General features: G+C 44.1%; 1 protein-coding gene across 8 annotated transcripts in view; it reads left to right on the top strand.

Moving 5' to 3' along the window:
* Nucleotides 1-16,939, top strand: part of casz1 (castor zinc finger 1) — a 175,004-nt gene extending 158,065 nt beyond the window's left edge. For 6 of the 8 annotated variants that reach the window (XM_079239669.1, XM_079239670.1, XM_079239668.1 and 3 more), the window contains 14 exons: nucleotides 970-1,134; nucleotides 2,614-2,786; nucleotides 3,047-3,909; nucleotides 7,228-7,360; nucleotides 7,803-7,866; nucleotides 8,835-8,998; nucleotides 9,303-9,425; nucleotides 9,516-9,836; nucleotides 9,933-10,131; nucleotides 10,955-11,126; nucleotides 12,670-12,818; nucleotides 13,360-13,597; nucleotides 14,403-14,774; nucleotides 15,530-16,939. In XM_079239669.1, coding sequence (XP_079095795.1) covers nucleotides 970-1,134; nucleotides 2,614-2,786; nucleotides 3,047-3,909; nucleotides 7,228-7,360; nucleotides 7,803-7,866; nucleotides 8,835-8,998; nucleotides 9,303-9,425; nucleotides 9,516-9,836; nucleotides 9,933-10,131; nucleotides 10,955-11,126; nucleotides 12,670-12,818; nucleotides 13,360-13,597; nucleotides 14,403-14,774; nucleotides 15,530-16,803 — 4,410 coding nt within the window. In that variant the 3' untranslated portion in view covers nucleotides 16,804-16,939. The remainder of the gene's footprint in view (nucleotides 1-969; nucleotides 1,135-2,613; nucleotides 2,787-3,046; nucleotides 3,910-7,227; nucleotides 7,361-7,802; nucleotides 7,867-8,834; nucleotides 8,999-9,302; nucleotides 9,426-9,515; nucleotides 9,837-9,932; nucleotides 10,132-10,954; nucleotides 11,127-12,669; nucleotides 12,819-13,359; nucleotides 13,598-14,402; nucleotides 14,775-15,529) is intronic. The other 2 variants (XM_079239672.1, XM_079239671.1) reach the window with 1 other exon arrangement.
* Nucleotides 16,940-17,354: the final 415 nt, after the last annotated feature.

Here is a 17,354-nt window from a genome sequence, read left to right as displayed (position 1 = left end):
AGCTTTTTACTTGTGCACAAGTGGAACACACGACACAAAGCAATTACCCTACTTTGTACAGCAATTAGTTGCTTTTTAGAATAGCTCTTTCTGATGTTTTTCTCTCAACTGCAGATAGATATGGATTGAAGACAGAACTGTCTCATTGATTTAAGCTTCTCCTGTTTCAGTTTCTGTAACATCAGCTTAAACCCAATTACAGAAGATTTGGTTGCTGCCGGTCTCCCTGGAACAACTCTTTCTTTTCTGTTTCCCCTTCCTGACTCTTGGGTGTGGGAGGGATTATTTATTAATTTTTTATCTATTTGTAATTTTAGCAGACGGGTCTTTTAGAATATTCGCTCATCATTACAGGGGAAACCTTCACCCAAAAGCAAGCATTAATGCTTTAATTAAAAATGGAATCATATCTCAGCGAAATTAAAAGGGAAAATGTTTTTTTGGTTGACTTGTTTGTTTGTTTGTTTCTGCTGTCTCCTGTTTTCCCTTGTGCACATCTGAGAAACCAGCTGCATGGAACATAATTTTTCTCCAGAGCCAAAAAACATGAGAACTGTGATCTTGCATGTCAATTGATTCATCTTAATTTCAAAAATACGTTTTGTTGGAAGGAGAAAAAACAAAACAAAAAACAAAACAAAACAGAGACAAGTGGTGTTTGGGGAGCATATTTCATGCTCCTTGTGGAGGCTTCCCCTGCACTTACAGTCACACAGCCTTCAGTGCTGCATTTGGAAAGGACACAACTTTGAAATATGCAGAGTAAATCAATAACCACAGAACACGTCATCTTTAAAGACATCCTGGCCCTCTCCATTGCAGTGTGTACATCCCTCCCCAACTGCCAACTGGCTCCTGCATGTTGCAGCTGCTGCTTCTACAGAGATAAAATGACTTGTTGCTGATTCTGTGACTGGTTTAAATAAACACCAACCTGTTGCCGTACATTTTCCCCCTCCCCTTTTGCAGAGGTTTACCAGTAAGCAGGATGTAATCAGGCACTACAACATGCACAAGAAGAGGGACAACTCCCTGCAGCATGGCTTCATGCGCTTCAGCCCTCTGGACGACTGCAGTGTCTACTACCATGGCTGTCACCTCAATGGAAAAAGCACCCATTACCACTGCATGCAGGTACACAACATACCCACTGCTCCTCATCAGCCTACACACAAACCTACACTGAGCCCACAAGTACATACAATGAGCCTGCGTGTAGGCATACATATACACACAGAAACATCAGCAATCATAGTTTCGCATTCTCCGGCGTTACATGCCATACAAGTGACAAGTTGCAAACTTAAGAGGCACACATTACAAAGCATGGAGTAACTACAACCCCTTTCTGTCCATTTAGTATTGTAAATAACTTTATTAGCACAAAGAGTTATTTCTCAAAAACGGAGCCACAGTGGCTCATTATATAAAAACAAACACAAGGCCAGAAAATTTGAGCGTTGCTCACTTTACCTTCAGCTGTCAAAAGGTACCACGCAGTTTGGCTCAACATGCCCAAAGTAAATAAGAGAAAAATGACAAAAGAATATGAGTGAGGCTGCTGATGCTTTCTCCATCTTCTCACTCTCTCGCTCCTTAATTGGCATGGATAAAATCCAGTTAGTTGTTTATATAAACTATACATTTTTCATCTTTTAGTACCAAGCAGCCTGGTGAAGACTGTTCCTCCTTCTGGATTTGTTTAATTTTTTTTCACATCTGCTTATTTTCAATGTGTCATTGTGCCAAGGGCTTTCTCACTGGCAGTGCAGCAGGGGATGGCCGAAAGACGTATACTTTTTTATACCCCTCTAACGGCGTAATTGTTATTAGGAAATTTCAGCCCTTGTTTGTAACAGTTCCTGAGAACGTGCAGATGTTGGCATCGGCTCTTTTGATTTAGTGGGAAAAAGAACAGAGTGACATTTTTTTCATTGTTTGACTCAATATGGAGAAGTTGCCCGGTTTGTGTGGTTGAAGACTGCCTCAGATGATATACAATTGGCGCTTTTAATTCAAACATTAACATTTTTTTCCCCATCTATGTCGGCTGTAAGAGCTTGGACGAACCAGAACATTTTAAGCTGAAGACTGAGACAGTCATCTGTTTTTTTCCACTGCACCCTACTGCTTCTGAAATTTGCTCTCAGTTACTGTAAGTTTATCGTGATTCCAGCATCACACTCCAAATATGAATTTCATTTTTCTAAAAGGCGGCTTTGACAGGAAGGTACTGTAGTTTTTTTTGCAGCCATCTGTGACCACTGCCTCTTCCACTCCCTCCTTTTTGTTTCCAATTGTCACAAAGATGACAAAGATTGTTTCCAATTCACAGGTTTAACATGAAACTGGTACTGCTCGCATGTGCATTACCACAAATTAAATCTTGAATGTAAGAAAACAACCCTTTTCTAGTCATTTCTAGGCCACTAGCGTTTTCCTAACCACAATGAGATCTCTCTATGTATCGGTTGTACTGTATAACAGATGTCTTTGAAGTTCAGCATTTCAGAAGCCGTCATTGCTCAAACCATTCTTGCAAACTCAATCTCACATGCGTGCTGAGGGCCCAGATCTCACTTTCCATTATCATGCTTTGTTTCCACTTTGCAGGTGGGTTGCAGCAAGGTGTACACCAGCACTTCGGATGTCATGACCCATGAGAACTTCCATAAAAAGAACGCTCAGCTGATCAACGACGGCTTCCAGAGATTTCGTGCCACAGAGGATTGTGGTACCGTGGGGTGTCAGTTCTACGGGCAGAAGACTACACACTTCCACTGCAGGTGACGAGCCTTAATGTGGTGGAAATTGTTCCACGTCTTAAGTAATAAAGTGCTCCATTCCTAACATTTCACTGTGTTATTGTGATAAGTGGTGACTCATCATAGAAGATTTATTAAAGTAAAATGAATGTATTTATAGTGACATATTTACATAAGCAGAACCCTCTCCATGACTCCCATCTGTGCTGACGTGCTGATGGAACTTTATGACACGCCAATCATGGGTTTTGTTTTTTGTTGATTTTACATTCTTATCTCAGGCGCCCGGGCTGCACATTCACTTTCAAGAACAAGTGTGACATAGAGAAGCACAAGAGCTACCACATCAAAGATGATGCTTATGCCAAAGATGGCTTCAAGAAGTTCTACAAGTATGAGGAATGCAAATATGAGGGTTGCGTGTACAGCAAAGCTACCAATCACTTCCACTGTATCCGCTCGGGCTGTGGCTTCACTTTTACATCCACCAGCCAGATGACCTCCCACAAACGCAAACACGAACGTCGGCACATCCGCTCCTCCGGCGTCATGGGCCTCTCCTCCACCTTCTTGGCTCCAAAGGATGAACCAGAGGAATCCAGTAACGATGACCTGATGGACTTTTCGGCCATCAGCAGCAAGAACTCCAGCTTAAGTGCTTCGCCTACTACCCAGCAGTCCACCACTGTACCGCACTTGTTGACCACACCTGCCACTGTCTCCTCCTCCTCCATGTCAGGCCACACTCTCAAGCCCACACCATCGCTGCCCAGCGCGGGCCAACGGATGTCCAGTCTGCTGACTCAGGCTCTGCCCAGCAATATGCCAGTAGCGCTTGCTCTTTCCAACAGCGCTCTTGCCACCTCCAGCCCATTCTTCCCCCTCATGCCCAGGCTGCCTCTTCAACCACCTCCACCAGGCGCCAGCCTGACATCAGCTGCATCTTCCGGAGCCCACTCCATGCCCACTGACTCACTGAGCCAAGGCTGCTCCGCTGTGGGAGATGCAGCCATGGCATCTACCCCAACCTCTTTTGCCACCTCCTCTATTATGGAGAAGATCTCTGCCAGCAAGGGCCTGATATCACCCATGATGGCCAGACTGGCAGCTGCCGCGCTGAAGCCCTCCAACAACCCACATGCAGGTAATTTTACAAATAGTATTAAAATATATTCTTTTAATTAAATAATAGACAATGATCCCAAATCAAACAATTCTTAATTTTTTACCCTTTTTTTTTTTTTTATTAGAAGCAAGTGTAAAAACATTTGAGCAACAGCCATTTAGGTTAAACTGAAATCCAAAGAGAGTGTGTTGTAAATGTGTGCGTGGCTTCATCCTCTTTCTGTGTGTGAGCAGAGCAAGAGAGTGCACTCAGAGGTCATCTCTGTAACTATCCCGGAGCAAAGAGAAAGGCAGAAAAACCACTGCTTTCAGGCTTAAAGGGGACATACCGGAGGCATGGTCCTGTGCTCTGGGCTTGTTATTGTGTTGATCGTTTGTTAGATACCCACAATCCATTTGGAGATAAATGCGCTGACAGGGGAGAGTAGAGCCTGTAAAAGTCTCTTATGATGTTCAGACTGGGGGCTCTTGGGGCTTGTGTCGAACATGTTTCCTCATCATTGGGTCTTATCTCTGTCTGCGCCCGTTCCAAGCAAATGGAGGTGGAATGAAATTAAGTTTAGAAATTGCCAGAACAAAAAAAAAAAGGGGGGGGTTTCGTATCCTCTATGCAAACTGATAAAAAGAAGAAAAAAAACAAAACAAAAAAAAACAGAAGTTACTGAGGCAGAAATGACTCAATGCACCAGAGCAAAGAAACAGGCTTTGATACAACACTGACACACTTGAGTGCATCAGCAAATACACACTTTTTGAATTTCTAGAAACCGTCTGTTTGCATGAAAACATGTCAGTATCTCTTTAGCATAAACAGGATTCTCGTACATTTTGGTGGTAATTGGCTGCTCTATGTTTATCATTCTGCTCTAAACAAAGCCAGTGGAAATGAAAACAAAGTTTAAGTATTCAATTTTGATAAAGCACAACAGAGGATGGTGTGGCATTTGATTAGAGCACATTCTCAGTTTGAGCAGCTGTGGTGTGGATTTTAAATGGGACTGCTCCGGATGCTGAGGCTGGGAAGGATTACCTTTCCTAGTGGCGCTCCCGGAGCAGGACAGGCCCAGGGAGCGAGCTGGGGCAGCTGCTCCAGGGAGCTGAGCTGAGCCCAGGCTGTCAGGCTGAGCTCCACCTCTGGGCTTCCAGCAGGTAGTCAGAAACCCGGGAAGGGCCCCACTCAGGGTGGGGCCTCCACAGATGGTGTGTTCACTGCCTCTCGTCAGCTCGCTCTGAGCTACAGCTCATGTCTCATTGCTTGGAAACAAAATGGTTTGAAACAAACCGTATTCTCAATCACATACGCTTTAGTAAAAGTTGACGTAGACAGAATAGGCTTAGGGGTGGCTGTGGTTTGGATTCTCATATTTGCTTCATAAAATGTGTGAACAGGACATTTGGGGGCAAAAATAAAAAGGAAGTGGTTTGTGCTTCGCTGTTGAAAAGGTGTGAGAAAAGTCAGTGTTTGTGGCTAATTTTTCAAAGGCCTTATTTTCTCATTGGGTTGTAAAACTTTTTTTTGTTTTGTGACAAAATGTGCATTTTTCCTGTTTCTGCCTTCCTTAGTTCTCTGTTTTTTGCTTTTCTTTCTTTTTTTCTATTAATGTTCCGCTCTAATTTACCCCTAAGTGTTTTTCCCAGAGATTCAAGCATCTGAAGGGTTTACTAATTAGACACACAGTACAAATGATCTTTCACAAGCTCTGTATCTTATCCGGAGTAATTACATGCTGGTGCATTATTCCTGGATAATTTCCAGAAAGAAGCTGCTTTGAGTCAAACTCATTTGTTCTCCCTCCTTGGGAAGTGAAAAAAAGAAAAAAAAAACCTTCAAATTCATGAAGTGCATCAGAGGAAGATATTTTTTCCAACATAATCCCGCCGTAAACCTTAAAGTTCTCCTGTGATTTAGTGAAGTCAGATTTCACTCAGCCTGCTGATCATGTGTAGATCACACAATGAGTGGCTGCTCTTCATGTAATGTGCTCTCGTTTCGTCTGAGAGTTGATTTAATTGTCAACGACAAGGCAGGATTTGTCTGGCTAGTTAATTTTGGGTATACTCTTATCGTGTAAGGGGGAAGGGATGGATGGCTGGACACGGACTTCGTTATCGTTCAGTGACCTCAAACCAGACGCAAAATTACTTGACTGCTGTTTTCCTTTGTAACCCCACCCCTGCCCCACCCCCAGCCCCTCCAACCTCAGTCTTTGTCAAACAAAACTGACACTGACACTGACACTTCCCCATCTCCTAGCTTTCAGCTGAGAAGACAAGGCCCAAGACTGGCTTTTCCATTCCTATTCTCCCTGATATGTCTCTGGGTCATCTTGTGGCAGGGGAGGGGAACTCTGCTCCCCCCCTGCATAGGATGGTCCTGTTATTTTTTCATTGTTTGTTTTTTTTTGTTTTTGTTTTTTCCGCTTGCAATGAAAAGAAGCTCTTCCTCATCAGGCTGAGGGCTGAAGGCACACACTTGGTCGCCCATGACCTTGCCTGTCACTACCCCTCAACACAAGGCCTGAATCCTGATCTGGAGAATTCTCACCAAACCGATAAAGGCTTCTGGTGCACGCCGCTCCTGCTTTAGTGTCTCAGAGGCGACGTCAGAGCCATCACACCTCCCACCCACATATATTTTTTAAAATAAACCACCACTTATTGTCAGCCAGAAGCTCTGCCATCTCTGTATAGCCCCAGGACAAATTAATATTTCAACCCCTTGGGACTGGGAAGGGGGCACAATTCACCTTCCTGTCAGCATTTTTACCTCAGGTTGTCCCCTGGTGTTTATTTATTTCAATTCAGCTCTCCTGTCCACTCTCACGGCATTCACTGAATACCTATTTGGAGGAGACTGTGATCAAGAGGTCACGCTTTTTGAACCAATCTGATTGGCTGTCAGCTCCAATCTGACCGACATAGCACCCCCTGCTCCTTGTGGGTACGCTCAATGGCATCGGCCGTTGTCCGTTGTCAGGCCAACAAGGAGCCTGAGAAGGTGGGAAGGGAGGGAGACTGGGAGTGGGGGGAGGATGGGGTCTGAGACTGCCACTTTCCCTCAGCATTAGCATCTCACTTAATGACCAGTTAAGAGGCAGCCTGGCAAATGAGTTGTGACAAGTGCTGCAGAAAAAGGAGTCTTTTTCCCTCATATCTCCCGCCTCTCAATCAGCATTTAAAAGGCTTGACGGCCTGACATAATTTTGCAATAATTATCACTCCGAGTATTCTTTTCGGGCCAGGACAGAAGTCAGATTGGATCTCGTCATAGGGTAATAATGCTGACCAACAATAACTTTGTTGTCTCCTCTCTCTGCATCTCTGCTACAATCCTCAGGGAATGGGCAGCCGGCTTCAGCCAGCCAGTTCAATCTGGTTCAAGTAAAGCAGGAACCACTAGATGCCAACTCTGGGGTTTCCCAAGAATCCACACAGGAACACAGCCTGGACCTGAGCAAGAAAGACCACAGGTACACAGAAACATGCTATTTTAAAGGGTTCATTGGAAATGTGTTTTTATTTCCCTTTTAATTAGCATCACGAATATATTTATAAATTTGAATGAATAAGAAACTAATGTTGTTTGATTGATTGATGTTTGTTTCAGCTTCGGTTATATCCGGTTACCACTGGTTACCATCGTTTATATCCAAAAGTATTTATTAGAAATACAAATTTAATGTAAACACGCACACAATAATGGAATCTTCATCATATTCTCCATTTTTGTGTGAGAAGCATGTTTGCATAACCCTTCACCACCAATCTTTACCCAGCCGGCAGTAGATCTTATTTCTTAAGAAGACAGCATTTTTCTTCTTCATTATACTCGCATACCTCGTGTGATAAATAGTAATATTTACTGTTCTCATGCAAATCTTGGCTAAACATTGTTCATTTTCCTTGTTCCAGTAATGAATCAAATGGACACCCCGTACCAGGGAATACATCTCTTTTATCCTCGCTTATGAATAAGGTAAGATCCATCCATCAAACGCCTTTCATCCCAAGACAAATTAGCAGAACACGGAGGGGCCTGTTTGTTTTTTAATGTTTCACCGCTAATAAGATGAGTTTGTATCATTTAAATTTTCCAGCCATTTTTCATACAGTGTAATTTTCACTGCACCTCTCACAAATTAATATAATAAGGCAGTAGCTGGTTGCCATGCCAGATATATAGAGATGTTTGTTTTTTGATGAGCTGTTCTGAACTCGCCGTCCATTTTTTCTCCCTCTTTATACTTTTTCTTCCCCGCCTCGCTCTGCATTTATTCATAGAGTTTATAAATTATTTGATTAAAAAGTCAGAGGAGGAAAAACAGGAAGGCGCTGCCCTCATTTTTTAACAAGTCTAAACGTTAGTGCATGGAAATTTAAATGTGTGTATGTTCTTGTGAAGATTAAAATGGACATTGTCGTAGTCATAAATCTTATCTGATTGATACAAATGTGCTGCGCGGTTTGCATCACTTTGACGATGTAATGGCAGATCAGTCTCCATTTTTTTTCTAGTCTTGTCTATTGATCAAGACTTCATCCCGCCTCTCTATGCTTCCTCTCCACATGCGCAGTATCTTTTAAACCTTTTGCACCAGTAAGCAACCTGACCAAAGTTGCAGTTATCTAACCCACGGTGGAGTCTAACACCCTAACTGTTGTCATGTCAGACTTTTGAGGGTTCACTTCAAGCCACCACATCACATGAAAGGGTTAATAGATGTCCCCAGAGAATGCTTAGCGAACACGCTTGGCCTGAAGTAAAAGCAAAAGCCTGAATGTTTGCAGTTCTGTCTGATCTCTTTTGTTTTGCCAAATTCTGTCCGAGTGTGTGTGGTTGTGTGTGTTTGTTATTCTCATATTTCCATTACCACATGCAGAAGTCGGTGCTTACAAATATGCAGATAACTCAGCGGCTGGTGGTTTATTTGCTATGTTTTGTAGATGTCACAGGTGAACCCTGCCCTTTTAAATGCTGTGAACCTGAAGACGGAGCTGGAGGGCAGCCAGGGCAGCGATACTTCTGAGGCAGCGCAGTATCTCAACCGAGTGCTCAAGAGGCCTCTGGCAGAAAAACCCTCTGAGATCTGGAAAACATACCTTCGCAGGTAAGAAAAAAAAAAAAAAAGAAAATATTGCTCATTCATTCTGATAGTGAGAAAACAGTCAGAATGTTTGAAAGCACTGTCCCAGTGAGGTCCGTTCCTGTAAATACTAATCCTCACATACTGCACTGCATCACGGGAAACCCCCTGACACAAAAACAATCCGATTCTTTCAGGAATTCGCCACAACTTACAGTATGACAGGCCTGAAAGAAGTGACTGTCAGATGAGCAGTTGAGCCAGTTATCTTTTCCTTCTGCTGTTGAGAAACCAATAAATGTTATCCTTCCTATCTGTGTATGTAAAGGTTTGACACAGACGACTTCTGTGAGGCTCAGTGTGACTTTCTTCAAAAAGTGCACTTTCACTGCCTGGTTGAAGACTGCGGTGCACTCTTCAGCACTGTGGATGGGGCCATAAAACACGCTAAGTGAGTATCACCTGTTCACGTTCACAAAATACACTCAGTTTTGTTTTATAGATCAGTTTTAAAGCAAACTTCCATCTCTTCATCTTTCAGTTTCCACCTCCGAGCTACCCTGAAAGTAAAGTCAGAGCCTCCGTTCACTGATGGTAAAGAGTCCAGCGAGGCAGCCTCGCTGCAGCCTGTCGCCCCGGTTTCTATGGCCAACAATCCCTCAATGGATGTGGCGCACCTCACTCCCTCTGGCGGCTACAACTCACCTCCTACTTCCCTGCTGGCCTGGAAGCAGTTGACCGGCAGCATCCCTCAGATGCCAGCCTCGATGCCCAACCTGCCAGCAAACTCCCCTTTGGCCACCACCTCCCTGGAGAACGCTAAGCCACAAGTCAAACCCGGTTTCCTGCAGTTCCAGGAAAAGTATGAGAAAATATATCATTCATAAACGGTTCAACGTGTTGCTTTTCATTTCTCATGGAACTGATTAAACCGTGTTTTCTTTGTTCGTTAATCCAGTGATCCCTGCTTGGCTACAGACTGTAAGTACTCTAACAAGTTCCACTTCCACTGCTTGTTTGGGAACTGCAAGTACGTGTGCAAGACCTCTGGAAAGGCAGAGTCACATTGTTTGGACCACATCAACCCCAACAACAACCTGGTCAACGTCCGGGACCAGTTTTCCTACTACTCTCTTCAGTGTCTCTGTCCCAACCAGGTGAGTGTGGCTTGATAACTCAGCCATGAGCTGTCTGACTGTCATCTCCCAGAGGTTTCTAAGCATGAAGTATGCTATCTATTAGACCAGTATTTGAGGTTATTTGACTCAAGGCTTTCACAACCACTGCTCCCCATCTTCCATCTCCGCTGAGAAAGACAGTCGACTCACCCCAGTAATGCCTGTTTATATGTCAATGATGTCATTTTGACTGCCGCATTCTCCTCTCAGAAAAGGCCAATTTAGCTGATATTACCCAATAAATCATTGTCACTTGCACAGTAAACAAGGCTGTCTGGAATAGGGCAAAAATCAGGGGAATGCTTCGTAAATGAAACCTAAATGGCAGCCCCTGCCTGCTCTCATGAGCCCGTATTTGGAAAACGGTTTAAATGAATTCATTAATGTGTCGAAAATCGCCCCTCTCACAAAAAGTCTCCTCCTCCCTCCCTTCCACTCCCCTTCCTCCTCCCTTTAGTCTCCATCTCCTGAACTGAGCAGATCTTATTTGGCTCGGTCCTTTGGGATCTGGGCCTCACAAACAGATGGTGGTGTACAGACATGTTGGGGGGGGGGGGGGGGGGGTAAGAAGTCTGGAAAAATCAAAGTAATTGTAGAAATGCTGGGTGTTCCTAATAACCAAAAATAAAAAAAAGGTGTTTATTATGTTCTTGTGGAAAATTTGTTGAGCATTCCCTTTAGTGTTTAACACAAGACATATCAAATTAAAATTAATTAGCTCCTTTTTTTTTTTTTTTTCCTTTGCTTCCAAACTGTCATAAGGTTTATGCTAAAGTTGTGAAATGATTTCTTCCCGCTTCAGCAATGTGAGTTCAGAATGAGGGGCCACTATCACTGTCTGCGGCCTGGCTGCTACTTTGCCACCAACATCACCACCAAGCTGCCGTGGCACATCAAGAAGCACGAGAAGGCAGAGCGCCGTGCGGCCAACGGCTTCAAATATTTCACCAAGAGGGAGGAATGTGGCAGGCTGGGTAAGAATTAAAATCCCTAAGATCCTGTGTACGTTTTGGCCTGTTTGCCTGTTGTTCCCCACCAAAACCTTCATGTCAGCCTGAATAGCTTTTGATGACATTTTTGCCAGGAGAGATGTGTGGATTATAGGTGTTACATTGAAAGAGATGTCGATTGATTTGTACTGGCTGTTGCAAGAGGATATTCTGTGTTTACAAAGGGAGAGAGACCAGTGTTGGCAAACATGGTGTCGTGCTTTGTGAGTGGTTTAAGAGGCATGAAGGCTGCCTCGTAGGTTTTGTCGCTGCATTTTGCATATTCACAAAGGCACCTGAAGTCCCAAAGTCTTGCCTGTACTACTATATGAGCAAAGAGGGCAATCACATCCAGGTTGTTTTCCTCTTTCTTTTGCGCCTGTCAGAAATGAGCAATTAGGTTTGTGTTTGTTAATTATCTGGCTTGTCTGGTTTAGCCTGTTTGTGTTCTGAAGCTGCGCCTCACAGCCACCGCTGCCATCACGCAGAAATGAATTAAAAGTGATCTGTTTTTTTCAGGCGGTTACACAAGCTTTTCAGAACACAGAAACAAAGCAAACAAAACCAGGCCCTAAACAGCTGTTTTTTGTCCCCAGCCTGATCTGCCAACTGCATTGTTCGGGCTGGGGGAAAAACAGAAAGGATTACCATCGCCAGCGCTCCAGTCATAAAGAATTGATGGGTTGCCAGTATCCATGGCAGCAACATTAAACTGAACACCGCTGATGATGTTACCTGGTTTCTGTCTCACAAAAGGGCCCCTGTGTCACGGGGGTTACTGTTATTTGCTCAACTTTGCGTGTCTAAAACATTGTGTGTGCAAAAGCTATTTGATGACACAGACATGTTTTGCTCTTAAACTGGGTGCCATGGTTACTGACATGCTAACACCTGCCCAGCATGTTACTCTTTCAATTATTTCTGCCTGCTTTTATATAATGGTATTTGATTAACAGGCACAAAATGGAATAATCATTTAATTTGAAGTCATAAAGCAATTAGAGCTAGACCGGTTAAAACAAGAGAAAAGAACAGAAGACTGTGAAGCAGACAACAGAACAATGCAGAACAAAAGGAGAAATGACAATGGAGATACTTTGAGAAATGAATTTAATATGGTAATAATCGTATATTTACTTTGGTTTGCAGGGATGTGTGCATTATTGGCCCACCGAAAATGAGAATTTATTTATGTAAATTCCTAATTGAATAAAGCATGTCAGTGTAATAAAAGAGCTCCACAGGTTTAGCGCACAGAAGCCTTGACTTGCTCAGTGTGACACCAGTGATCTAATATTCCTCCTACATGTACACTCTGGAACACTTTGAAACTCGACCCCTCTTTTGTCAGAGCTATATCATGAAATTAAAAAAACTAAAAATATTTCACTTTGTGCTTGATCTAATCACGACACCCTCCCACTGCTAGTGTCGCCGTTAGCGCTTTAGCTGGTTTTAGAGTTTTGGAATGAGCCAAAGACAAATTAACGTGGAGAGTTTACAGCTGTCACTGTTTTCTTTTTGGCAGGTTGTAAGTATAACCAAGTCAACAGCCACTTCCACTGCATCCGAGAGGGTTGCCAGTTCTCCTTCCTCCTCAAGCACCAGATGACCTCACACGCACGCAAACACATGAGGCGGATGTTGGGGAAAAACTTTGACAGAGTCCCATCCCAGGTAGAAACACAAAGACATTTTCTTTCAGCAGTAGTGATGCTTTTTTTTTTTTTTTTTTTTTGTCTTTTGTGTCTGCATCATTGTCGCACATACTTTTTTTTTTCTTTTTTTCGGTGCGTTTTGTTTTCAGCGTTGTCTTTCTTGTTGCATGAGTCAGATTAAAGGAAAAAGTTTGTTTATTTGGCGCTCTTCTGCAAGAAGAAAGTAGCACTCATATCCTGTCAAGCCAGTGAACAACAAATTGTTCATGACGTTCTTTCACTGAAATTTTTCACACTGGAGTGAGCTCAATTTCCTCACTTCATCTCAGGAGCACGTTATGTACCGTATTTAAACATGTGGATTTTCTGGTTCTGTTTGTTCCATTTTCTCACTTACTAGCAGTCTTGTCAGGAGTATGAGGTTAATTCTTCTTCTTTTAACTTGTTGGGAAATTCCTGTTTTTATGCCAAGAGCCAACACCTGCATAAATGACTCACTAAACCCCGAGCCGTTTGTTTCAAATGGTTTTTTTTTACAGTAACAATGACTTGTCTTCCAGATGATGCCGCTCAGCCAGAGGGGGGATGACATGCAGCATGCACCCGGTATGGTGACTGGGGCCATGGCAGCCCAGCATGGTATCACCTCTGGCTTCTCCTCCACTGTCAGAGATGAAAGTGATGATTATATGGATTACATGGGAGCAGGAGGAAGCCCTTTGGGCCTCTCCTCTGAGTCCTCCAACCAGGACCGAAGCTGTACCAGCACACCTGTTGGCAACGACAGCTCCCCAGCAGGTGAGGATAAGTAGAATATCCCCAGCAGGTCAGCATGTTGACCTGTAATAAAAGTTGGGGTTTTTTTTTTATATCCTGAACATCACAGCTCACTCAATCTACACTTCACTAAAAAAAAAAAAAAAAAAACAGAAACATGTCATTTCATGCTTTTTTGAATCCCATATTTTATTATTATTCAGCAGTTTAACTTACAGTCAATCATCATATTAGTTAAAGTGGGCTGATGACTGTGCTGTTTTCTTATGTTCTCAGTTGTGGACAAGACATTTAACAGTTCGCCTGGTCATTGTCATAAAATCTCCATTCTGTACATCAGTGGTCTGAGTTATTGTGCTGAATGTAGCTTATCATGTTTTCCTGTGGACAGAGATCCTCACCCCTGTGGCTTTGGCTACATTAACGTTTGGCTGAATTGTGAGAGGAATAAAAGGCAATGAGAAACTGCCTCTTTAATCTCAAACTTACTGAATGTTTCTTCTGTTTTTTGCTAAATCTACGCCTAACTGATTCTCACATTTCTTCATGTGTTGCCGATATTATCCATGACTCTCATCGTTGTTGTTTTGCCTGGTGTTTGGGTTACTTGTCTTGAGTGGGCCTCATTTTGTATCATTCTCTTATCTTTTATCTTTCCCTTTTTTACCTCCCATCCCTCTGTGTGTGTCTGTGTGTGTGTGTGTGTGTGTGTGTGTGTGTGTGTGTGTATACGTGTGTGTGATTTTTCCCCTTTGTGTGTTTTTGTGTACATGTTTATTCCCTTCTCGCCTGTCCTTCACCCCTTTTGGTCAACCTGTCTCTCTAGGACAAGGCTACCCCACCACCACTTCTGCTCCTACCACCCCTGCTGACACTAGCGCTACCCAAAATGCACCTTCTTCTTCCCCTCCTCCACCACCTCCTCCTCCTCCACCACCGCCGCCACCACCACTTCCCTCCGCTCCTCAGCCTGGCCTCCAGTCCCAGGCCCCATCTCTCTCTCCCGCTCTCCTCCGACCTGCTCTCCCCTCACTCCCATACCTCCTTTCTCCATCCTGTCTGTCATACTCTCTGCTCAGCGCCTCTCTGGGAGCCACTCGGAGTGTTGTCATGCCAACCAACACACCAGCTTTCAGCCCCATCATTGCCACTCCGTCTCCAGTTAAAAATGACGTCCCTATAGTGCAGGATGCTGCAGGTACTTATCCCCGGCGCAAACCAACACTGCAGCTGTCACTCTCAATTACTGAGTCCTGTGCAGCATTTAACTGTGTGATCCAGCTTTTTTTCTGCATTATTGTCACAGAGATGAAAAAATTCAGAGACATACAAAAAGTCTACATTTATGTGGAAATGGCGCTATATGACAATAACAACCAAAAATGTGTATAATTTCTTATAAATACACCTTTGTGGGTACTTTCATCTTTAGCATATTTAAGGACGAAGAGTTGGAGCAGTGAATTCGGCACCTGCTCAATACAAGCCTGGGTCTTGTTTAGCTTCCATTAATAAGACTGCATCAGCAGCTTCTTATTTTAATCACGCCTCAAGTTTTATCGAGGCCCACTGCTTCCTGTCTGGCAGAACAGGGATCATATCATTAGCAGTGACCCCAGGGTGTTGCAAAAGGTGGGTGCCCCTCATAAAACAACAGGGAGATAAGAGGGCTGCTTAAGACTCAGTGCTCTGCCTCTGTTTGTAGGCTGGAGACACCCTGTGAAAGTGTCATATTTCACAGTCAATCTATCATGTTCCTTCTCCTTTAATCATTCTGGGAATTAGGAATAAAAAAAAAAAGTGACTCTGCATGCTTACTCAGCTGCAAACCACTTCTGGCTGAGTACAGTCAACACAGGAGTTTTAAACCAGACACCAATTTGCTTGTAGTTTGTGGGTTTTGTATTGTGGATCCACTGATTAATCTTTAATGTGCTTCCCTCTTTTCCTCAGGCAACACCATCTCCATTCCCACGGCCACTGGTGCAAAGAAGCGCTTCTGGATCATCGAGGACATGTCCCCATTTGGCAAGCGCCGCAAGACCGCATCATCGCGTAAGATGCTGGATGAGGGGATGATGCTGGATGGCTTCCGGCGCTACGACCTGTATGAGAACTGCAAGGATGCGGGCTGTCAGTTTTCTCTGAAAGTGACCCACTACCACTGCACTCGTGAAAACTGCGGCTACAAGTTCTGCGGCCGCACCCACATGTACAAACATGCGCAGCACCACGACCGTGTGGACAACCTGGTCCTGGACGACTTCAAGCGCTTCAAATCCTCGCTTAGCTGCAACTTCCCCGACTGCCAGTTTTCCGGCAACAGCACCCATTTTCACTGTCTCCGCTGTGGCTTCCGCTGCACCGACAGCACCAAGGTGACAGCCCACCGCAAGCACCACGGCAAGCAAGACGTGATCAGCGCTGCTGGCTTCTGCCAGTTCAGCTCCAGTGCTGACTGCGAGGTTCCTGACTGCAAATATAAGCTTAAGTGCTCACACTTCCACTGCACCTTTCCCGAGTGTAAGCACACAGTAGTGGGGATGTCCCAGATGGACTCCCATAAAAGAAAGCACGAGAAGCAGGAGCGGGGCGAGCTGCCAGCTGTGTCACCAAAACAGGAAGGGGTGCACCACCTGGCAGGAAACATGGCGGCGATGGCTCCCTCCTCCATGGGTCTTTCTACTTCCTCACCTGGCGGTCTCCACGGGCTACCCCACAACATTAACAGCAGCGCTCCCTCCATGCTCTACCAGACTGGTGGGATCAGTTCTGACTATAACCACTCATACCCACCATCGTCCATCAGCCTAGACAGCTCCCTCAACCTGGGCACAGACACCAGCAGCTCCCTGTTCTTCCTGAAGAACGCAGCCGGTCTGGGACTCAGCGACTCGCTGGACCTCAGCAAGAAGGTGCACCACTTTGCAGCTCAGTTAGGCCACAATCCCACACACCAGCTGGGTCTGCCTGCAGCCCAGGACGACACCACGGGCACGTCAGGAGAAGCTGAAGACGACCTGTCGCCGGAGGAAGAAGCACCTGCAGAAGAGGATGACGATGAGGAGGAGGATGAGGACGAAGAGGCAGAGGATGACCTCAACACTGACTCAAACGATGATTCACTGGCAGAGCCTGACGGTGAAAAGGACAACGGCGAAATTTTTGATGCTTCCGTTAACCATACTGATACTTCCCGACTAGACAAGCAGGACGCTGACCCATAGATGAAAAAAAAAAAAACAAACAAAAAACAAAGAAAAACAAACCCAACAGTGACTGCGTACTATGAATTAACTAAAATGAAAGTGGCCTCATTCATCATGCTTAGAGACTTCAAGTGACAACGTGAAAACAAAAGCAGCGTGGAAAAAAAAAATGAAGGCCTGAAATGATTTATCATGATGTTTACAAGATGACCAACATTATTAATTCAATTATGCATTAAAAAAAAAAATGAACGGAGACACACAGATTTAGGCCCTGTTTTACATGTGGGGCAGCAATGTAAAGCATTTTACTACACATCAGTCTTTTTGTGTGCGTGCATGTTTGACTTTAATTTATTTTCTTTCTTTTTTTTTCACTTTTTTGTGTGTGGAAAAAAAAACATGTTATAAAAACAAAAAACAAATCTCTATATAACTATATATGTACGTGTGTATGTGTGTGTGTGTGTGTGTGTGTGTGTGTGGGTGTATGAGCGATGATATACAAAGGAAACTGCTGGCACAGGCAACATGATCTGCAGGGCCATGGATACATAGAAAAGGGACAT

The sequence above is a fragment of the Telmatherina bonti genome (genome assembly GCF_933228915.1).
Source record: "Telmatherina bonti genome assembly, chromosome: 4".
NCBI classification, from domain to species: domain Eukaryota; kingdom Metazoa; phylum Chordata; class Actinopteri; order Atheriniformes; family Telmatherinidae; genus Telmatherina; species Telmatherina bonti.
Note: the sequence above shows the minus strand (reverse complement) of the source record. Positions and strands in the feature narration are given on the sequence as shown.